The sequence below is a fragment of the Rattus norvegicus genome, chromosome 1, assembly GCF_021556685.1.
Source record: "Rattus norvegicus strain SHRSP/BbbUtx chromosome 1, alternate assembly SHRSP_T2T, whole genome shotgun sequence".
Classification (NCBI taxonomy): Eukaryota; Metazoa; Chordata; class Mammalia; order Rodentia; family Muridae; genus Rattus; species Rattus norvegicus.
In genome coordinates this window covers 20,382,501-20,391,674 of record NC_141534.1, presented here as the reverse complement: position 1 = coordinate 20,391,674, position 9,174 = coordinate 20,382,501, and the positions used below count along the sequence as shown (strand labels likewise).

The 9,174-nt window shown below is 40.4% G+C and overlaps 1 protein-coding gene across 1 annotated transcript in view; it reads left to right on the top strand.

The window, feature by feature from the left end:
* The first annotated feature begins 5,049 nt into the window (after positions 1–5,049).
* The window catches only part of Samd3 (sterile alpha motif domain containing 3), a 47,450-nt gene continuing 43,325 nt past the window's right edge, over positions 5,050–9,174 (top strand). The window contains 3 exon segments of the mRNA NM_001172116.2: positions 5,050–5,157; positions 5,453–5,553; positions 6,176–6,365. Coding sequence (NP_001165587.1) covers positions 5,475–5,553; positions 6,176–6,365 — 269 coding nt within the window. The 5' untranslated portion in view covers positions 5,050–5,157; positions 5,453–5,474.

Sequence of the window (9,174 nt, the reverse complement as noted above, 5' to 3'; positions counted from 1 at the left end):
ACCATGAACTTTTATGTGAGGTTGCTGGAAATTCAGCTCAACATCTTATGCAAACTATACAAGTAAACTTCTGCTGAGTGGCCTCATCAACCACAGACTCTTAGGTGTCCAAAATCAGCCTGTTCAAAGGCCTCATGGGCAGCCTCATTGAGTGTATGTGTTTTATTTGGTATCTGCCAGTTTTGTAGTTGTTGATGTTTTTCTGGCAAAAATTAATGAGAAGAAAAATGAAATGTTGAAGAGTTCAAGTATTTAAAACAAAATCTGAACTTTCAAAAGATGACAGAAACTTGATGCTTATATCAGTGACCAGTAAAAACTCAGCTCTTGCATTTTAAAATATGATTATATAATACAGATAGTCGTCAGGGAAATGCAAATCAAAACAACCCTGAGAATCCACCACACACCAGTCAGAATGGCTAAGATAAAAAACTCAGGTGACAGCAGAGGCTGGCGAAGATGTGAAGAAAGAGGAACACTCCTCCATTGTTGGTGGGATTGCAAGCTGGTACAACCATTCTGGAAATCAGTCTGGAGGTGCCTCAGAAAATTGGACATTGAACTGCCTGAGGACCCAGCTATACCTCTCTTGGGCATATACCCACAAGATGCCCCAACATATAACAAAGACACGTGCTCCACTATGTTCACTGCATCCTTATTTATAATAGCCAGAAGCTGGATAGAATCCAGATGCCCTTCAACAGAGGAATGGATACAGAAAACATGGTACATTTACACAACGGAGTACTACTCAGCTATTAAAACAATGACTTCATGAAATTCTTAGGCAAATGGATGGAATTAGAAAATATTATCCTGAGTGGGGTAACCCAGTCTCACATGGTATTCACTCACTGATAGGTGGATATTAGCCCAAAAGGTCCGAATACCCAAGATACAATTCACACACCACATGAAGCTCAAGAAGGAAGACCAAAGTGTGGATGCTTCAGTCCTTCTTAGAAGGGGGAACAAAATACTCAACCGAGGACAAAGTGTGGAACAGAGACTGAAGGAAAGGCCATCCAGAGACTGACCAACCTGGGGATTCACCCCATATACAGACATCAAACCCAGACAATATTGCTGAAGCCAAGAAGTGCATACTGACAGAAGCCTGATATAGCTGTCTCCTGAGAGGCTCAGACAGAGCATGACTAATACAGAGTTAGATGCTCACAGCCAACCATTGAACTAAGAACAGGGTCCCCAGTGTAGGAGTTAGAGACAGGACTGAAGGAGCTGAAGGGGTTTGCCACTCATAGGAAGAACAACAATATCAACCAACCAGCCACCACCATCGCCCCACCCCCCAAACTCCGAGGGACTAAACCATCAACCAAAGAGTGCACATGGAGGGACCCATGGCTCTATCTACATATGCAGCAGAGGATGGCCTTGTTGGGCACCAATGGGAGGAGAGGCCCTTGGTCCTATGAAGGCTTGATGCCCCAGTGTAGGAAAATGCCAGGATGGGGAGGCAGGAGTACGGGGGTGGGGGAGCACCCTCATAGAAGCAGTGGGGTAGGAGGATGAGATAGGGGGTTTCCAGAGGGAAAACCAGGAAATGGGATAACATTTGAAATGTAAGTAAGTAAAATATCCAATAAAAAAATAAACGTGATTTAGCTCAGTGGTAGAGCGCTTGCCTAGCAAGCGCAAGGCCCTGGGTTCGGTCCCCAGCTCCGAAAAAAAAAAAAAAAAAAAAAAAAAGAAAAAGAAAAAAGAAAAAAAAGAAAAAAAATAAATGTAAGTCTTCCTTACTTTGAAAATAGAGACTAAAATGTTCAATAAAATTTTAGTAACCAAATCAAGCAACATATCAGAGCAATATATCACAGAGAAGTATCATCCATGTTAGGGATGTCAAGATAGTAAAAAAATAGATATTTTTACTAATATATACATACATATATGTATATATACTATATATTTTATTATTACTATTATTATCTCATGTAACATTTACTTCAAGAAAGAATCCTTCCTTGCAGTTTTCTGACTTTGCTACCTAAATAATGTTGTGAAAGCATGGAGTGCCCAATCAATCAATAACACTCTCGAGCTTAAGTCTATCTACAAACTCAGTTCAGAACTCCAAACATCACTGTCTGCCATGCGGTTCCCATTTTAGAAGCAGCACCTGCTTACTTAACAGAGATCCCACTTTTCCCAGCCCTCTGCTGTTTAAACTACATCAGTCGCCACATTCCAGGCCAGGAGGCTCTCATTTCCCAGATGCTAAGAGGAAATCCAGCAGCCTGGTGTTTCCCAACATTGCCTGATTGGCTCTCTCTTGCTCTGCCCATCTGGTAACGTGTGCCTTATGTTTTTTTCTGGTAAGGCTGAAGATGTTTGTGTATCCACTCACCCAGATCTGGGCTCTATGCAGCAAACATCTTGATAACTAAAGTAAGCAAGGTATTCTACTTGATTATTACCAGATTTGCAGTCCATCCTGTCTAGTGATGGGGGATGAACAATGGTCAGAGTAGTTTGGACGCTGATCCCCACTGAGCACCACAATGTTATCTCCTCAGATGCTAACTCTACACACAGCCTAGACACTGGACCATGTGACAACTGTGGCCTGGGATACTTCTTTTGCTCTGTGGCTTGTTCTGCCTTTAAAGGTAGCCGCTCTTTATGTCGGGATAAGGGACTGGCCCAGACGAGTTCATACACTGTTAGCAAAGGTCCTAGGAATCTCCTTGTCCCTGCTTTTAAACTGCAGGGAAGCAAAAAGTGGGAACAGAAAAAAAGAAAAGAAGCAAAATCTTTTAATATTTTATTAAATTATAAAAAAAAACTGCTCCTTTGTGGCTAATACTTTTGTGTTATATTAGAAGTTCTAAATCATGTTCACAGCAGTCTACCCTATTATCTCCCTTGGAGTTTAACAAATTTATTAAATAAAATTCCCTCCTATGTAACGTGCTTTACCTAAAGTCTTTTCTCTGTGTGGCTTTAATTAGATGGACCCACCCCTTTAATATTTAATACAAATTTATTTCATGGAAGCAAAACTTAATCCACTTAGAGTCGTTGGCCTGTATGCTCACACATGGTGCTGATTTTTCTTTGTTATTTTCTTGCTATTGTGTAAAAGTATTTAGAGTTCGTATTTGCTCCACCTTCAGACATAGTTTCAAGGTTCCAGAAACTCGACGTGAAGCTATTTGAAACACTTATTTTCCTCCTTGGATGGAGGAGTGCTTTTTGCTTTGTGATGATGATGAACTGGCTAGACAATATTTATTTATTTAATATTCACAGTATTTATTTAATATTCAGAAAACGCAGAATAAAAACTACCAGTTTTTATTTTCTTATGTTTGTCCAAGTTCATTATCGGATAATTGTTGTGTTTTTACCAGAGGCAAATTGGAGAAAGTCTTTCTCAACTAAAAAAAGAACCTGTGCTTCTAACTGCTGCTTCTTTTTGTTGTTATTGTTGTTGTTGGGTTTTTTTTTGTTTTTTTTTTTTTTTTTTTTTTTTGGTTTTTGTTTTTTCTGAGTTCCTTCTCTCAATGACTGACTGCAGGGCAGGTCTTTTTACTCTGCATACTGTCTAACCTTGGTGTTTAAGATTTGCTTCTCTCTCTCTCTCTCTCTCTCTCTCTCTCTCTCTCTCTCCCTCCCTCTCTCTCTCTCTCTCTCTCTCTCTCTCTCTCTCTCTCTCCAATTTTTTTCTAACTCTTACTCTTCACAAGGAAGCCAGAAGTGTGACAGAAAGGTGTGATTTTTAATTTACACCAGAGCCTTGCAAATAATGACTTTTCACACCCTGCAACTGCTGCTTGCCTGGGGAGGAGCTCTGTGGCTACTGTTTGTTGAAGCAAATTAAATCCACTGTTGAAACTCAGAAGGTGTTCCTCTGTGTTTAACCCTTGTTTTCAGTGTTTCCAGCCTGCGTCTGTGGATGCTTCCAGCGGGCGATCATCACTTTGAGGCTTCTTGTTTTCTAGGGAACTGCTTTTGAAGGCTGTGACCATCAGGCTTTCTTCAGTGTTGGGCACATCCTTTTTCTTCCCACGGGTGATTATCTTTTTAATGTTGGTAACTATGATTTACTTAAAAACACAAAATCAAAAACTGCAGGGATGTACACACACACACACACACACACACACACACACACACACATGCATCCCTATGTTCCAGTTCCACCAAGGGACCTTTCCACTGTCTTTACAAAGTAGCTGGTATCATACAGCAAAATGATAAATCATGTGCAATAAAAGTCAACATTGAAAATAATGCTAAAAGGTTAAAACAGTTTAAGACTGTTTCTGCTCTCATTTCCATCAATTCCTTAGAAATCTCCTAGGTTGAATTATAAACAGAGAAAAGCTTCCTCGACGAAATTGAAAAATTATGGAAGGTGGCAGACTGGGCTGGTGGTGCGACGTTAGTGGGGAAGTTGAGAGTGAACCATGCAAAGTCTGTGCTTGCTTCTTGCACTTAGACAACATTAACATCTTCAGTTATTTCCTAATTTAATCTGCCCAACTAAATATATATATACACACATATATAGATACATGTATACACGTGTATATATACATATATCTCTATATCTGTATGTATATATGTATATATGAATATCTATGCATATATATGTGTATATTATACATATGTATATGTACATATGTGTGTATATACATATATGATAACTGGTAAAGCTACAGATAGATAGATAGATAGATAGATAGATAGATAGATAGAGAAAGACAGATAAATAGATATGTTACAGTAGTATTGGTACCGTTTGAAAGCATACTCAAGTATGTAGGAATAACATTGGAACAATGGGAGAATGGCACATGAGGGTAGTTTTCCCTGAGAAAAGAGTTTGCTGCTAAACCAGAGCTGTGAGGATGGTGGAAAGGTCTTCTCCTGACTGGGAGCAGCAAGGGGTTAAGCCACCCTGGTTTACATGTGTCTCTCAGTCAGACTTTTATCTGATCCTTCCTCCCTTTCTCCCCTGCACACCCCTCTGTAAATGTCAACCACTTCCTGATGATTTCACACCTTTCTGTTCTTTGTGAAGAAACCTGGGTGTTAATGGTACAGGATTGGGTACCATTGTATGCTCCGGCTGTCTGCTAGTTAAGCTGAGGGATGCCTGTGGAAATCAAGTAGGAGAAGGTGAAGAAATGAGACTAGAAGATAGGCTACAAATCCACCTTTAAAGCAATTATTTGTTTTATTAGCAACTTTTAAGTGTTACATTGTAAAAATATTAATTTTTTTTAAATCCAAGTATTGAAAGAAGTTTAGCAGAGGAGAAAGCCGACTGTTTAAAAAAACTAATGAAGACTAATAATCAGGGAGGAAGGAAGGAAGGAAGGAAGGAAGGAAGGAAGGAAGGAAGGGAGGGAGGGAAGAAGAAAGGAAGGAAAGAAGGAAGGGAGACAAGCTATCCCCGCTTCTCATTCTACAGGTGCATTGACAAGAATCCGACGATGGAAACGTGGTCAGTTGATCAGGTCTGCAAATGGTTGGTGGAGAAAAACTTAGGTGAGCTAGTCCCCAGGTTTCAAGGTAAGTCGTTTATATACTTTGAATGAATTTTATTTGAGCCATGCAGTTGTACGGGTGCCCTCTGTTGTGAAAGCTGCTTTTCCCTTTCCCTGCCTGATATCTGCCTGTTGTGGATGAGGAGTCGTTCTGAGGAGGAACTCCATCTCTTTCCCACAGGCTGGGGCAGTTTCCAGTTTACCTAGCATCCTCTGAAAAGAATGCTATTTCCAGATGATTGCAGACTCCTGGAAGTGACATTGATCCAGACTTTGTGTGTATCTTTTGTCATACATAACCACTCATGTTTTATACAGAATCGAATGTGCCGATGTTAGACATCAACTAGGAGGCATTATAAAAATAGCTTCCCCCAAAGACTTCTATTTCTTTTGGCTCTTAAAATTGGCCTAGAGGAAGGGTATTAATGTGCAAACAAACAAAGTTTTTATTGGGACTCCTGTTCTGGTGATCTCTTAGCAGCAGACATCAGTTTGGAACTATGTAGTTTCAGAGCCCTGACAGATAATGCAGTGGCTGCCATCTCAAGCTTCGATGATCCTTTCAATACTGCAACCAGTTTTACCTTCTTTCTGTGCCTTGTTTTCCTGAAAAGTGATATGAAAGTTCATTTTCTTTTGCCCAGAGGAAGAAGTCAGTGGGACCGCACTCCTGGCCCTTAATGATCGGATGGTACAGCAACTGGTAAAGAAAATTGGACACCAGGCTGTTCTGATGGACTTCATTAAGAAATACAAGCAGAGTAATCAAGGGCTGAAGCCCTCGGGAGGTTCCACAGAGACGTCCCTCCTGACCCTGGTACAAGCGGCCCCTGAGTGAGTACATGCCGGGACCGGCTTGGTATACTTCCCTGAATGTCTGTTGTCTCATGACAAAGAATCAAAGCTTTCAAATCTGTGGGCAGTTTTCAGCTAGATGGTAGGCACAGGATTCTAATATTCGATCGGCTCATATGAAGAATTGAATCAGAATCTGTTGTTTTTCTCTCCCCCCACTGTGGTTGTTAAGGCAATCCTGAAGGCATGAAGTCCCTATGCTACGTTGTCGGAGCCAACAGTAGAAACGTGTGGGTTTAGTGTTGAGATAGGACGAGCTGCTGTAACTGGACTACTGCAAAGACCCATGCATGGCTTCTTCTCTGCCTTGTCCCAAGCTGTCTGTTCGTTTGTGTGTTTATTTGCCCAGGTCTCTCTGTGGCAACTAATTTATGCTTTTTCTCGAGGCCTTCACAATAGAATTTGCTAACCCCTTTGCCACAACTGAGTTTCACAATGCTCTGAAAACTAACCATAAAATAAGGAACGCTGTGGCAAATCATGGGGAGAAATCATGTAGGAAATTCACAGTGTCAGACAGAAGCTCTAAAGTGGGAGAGTGACTGTGTTTGATTGTTTCTAATCTCTTAATTCTGTAACGGAAAAGAATGGTAACAATCAATCACCATTCATTTTCTAAAAATGTGGTATTGGATGTATCATTTTATTTTCATCTTTTCCGAAATTAGGCCTGTAATAATAAATCTTTCTCTTTTTGATAAGCAATATAACATTAAGGAGATTTGGCTTAAGGAACTTGATTTTTCTTTGGAATATTGGAATTATTTGGCAGCCCTGAAGGGTGATTCTTAAACTGGGATGAAGATGTGGATATGGTTAACTTGTAATTCCACCAGATGAATTGCTGTGAGTTTGAGGCTGACCTAAGGTATAGAGGTAAATGTTGTCTTTAAAAAATAATAATAACAACAGTTATAAAGGGAGTCAGACTGGAAATTCTTTCAAGTGATTTATTTGAAGGATTTCTTTCATGAATGGTTGCAGCAAGGCTTTGGATCTGAGACATTTGTGTAAAGTTCCCACTGTAACCTTTCAATCCTCTCTAGCAAGGGGGAGGGGTGAGCTTCAAAGGGACTGCAATGTCACTTCCCAGAACTTTTGGGTGGCAAGAACTTTTGAGCTGGAAGTCCCTCCCCTTTGACTGGAATCTTGATCTTGCCTTGGGCACAGCTCAGAAGAAAACTGGCAGCCCATAAATCCACTTCTCTGCTCTGTAGCTCACTGGAACTGGCTGGACTGCCAAGAGCTCAGGGCTTCATTCTTGGTTTTACTGGGTGACTTGGATTCATTCCATACCATGTTTGAAAGTTTTGCTTCTTCATCTGCACCTTGAGAAAGTCATTGCACTCCAAACTGTGAATTCACGCCATGAAACACCACAATCTTGGGGCAAATCTGCCCTCTTTTTACCAGACCAAGACAGTCCTCTGTCAATTATGCAATTTTCTTAACCAAGTTATGACAACTAGTATCAACTGTAGCCAAGACTGGTCATTCTGGAAGCCCAGAGATTTAAAAGGTTGGGTTTCTTGCTCTAACTAGAAAGTTCGACTTTAAGGGTTAGTGTAGTCTTGTTTTTAGGTGAAAGTATTCTGGTATAAAATCTTAACTTGCTTATTGGTTATATTTACCAAGAATATTGTCACTTGAAAAATATGTTGTCAGTTGAGGACTATAATAAGCAGACATGAATGTATACCATTGAATGAAATGTGAAGAAAATATTTAATAAAAAGAAATTTAATGTAACCCTACAGTTATGTAAATAAATACACGATTTCAGGTCCCTGATATATTTATTACTAATCTAACCTTGGGTATACATTTGACTTTTTACTATTTTTAGTTTGACCCTATTCAACTCTAAGATAAAATATAGAATAAATTATTCTTTTGGCCCATTCTTAAGAGTCTATAATAGAGTTAGATCAGAGAGAGCACATGGGTTTTAACTTGAGTAAAATCCCATTCGGTGGTCGCCCGATTCACTCTTTTTGCAAAGAAACATCTGAACAAGAAACATCCATCTCAGAACTGCATAGAGAACAGGAACGTGTGGCTTACAGTGGCTTCTTGATGACTGTTTTACTGGATCTGGTTCAGAGCTACAGATTCTGACACTATTGTGTAGCCTGTGGCCGTGAGAAAGCTGCCTTCCATTCTGGACTCCTGGGTTTCCTGAATTGAAAATGATGGAAGGTGGATGAAGAGATTTTATGGTAATAAAAAAATTCCCTTGAAAATCGTAGGGGTGGAGGAGAGATCTGACATGGTCAAACACTTGTCTTCACTAGAAGACTATTAACTGAGAAACACAGACCCTACTTCGCAAAAGAAAGTTTCATCTCAATATCATTTAAAAATATGACATTGGAAGTTAAGGAGATGGCTCAGTTGTGAAGATTGAGTTCATTACATAGCATTCACATGTAAGGGCAGGAGTAGTGGCAAGCCTTGAACTGGGGAGACGGAGAAAGGCAGACAATTGGGGCCCAGTGTCCAGCCGGGCTAGAAAAATCAGCAAGCTCCACTTCATAATAAAACAAGGTGGGTGGTTCATGAGGAATGACATTTGAGGTTGACTTCTACACATTCACACACACACACACACACACACACACACACACACACACACACACACACACACACACACACACACCCTCTGCCAGACTGATGAAGGCAGTGAGGTGAATTGGCATCAGCCTACTCCATAGAGGAGCACTGTGTGAGGTGAGGTGCCCAGTCTTCTTTGCAATGTTCTTAGCCATGAGTCTCATGTGAACTTCAA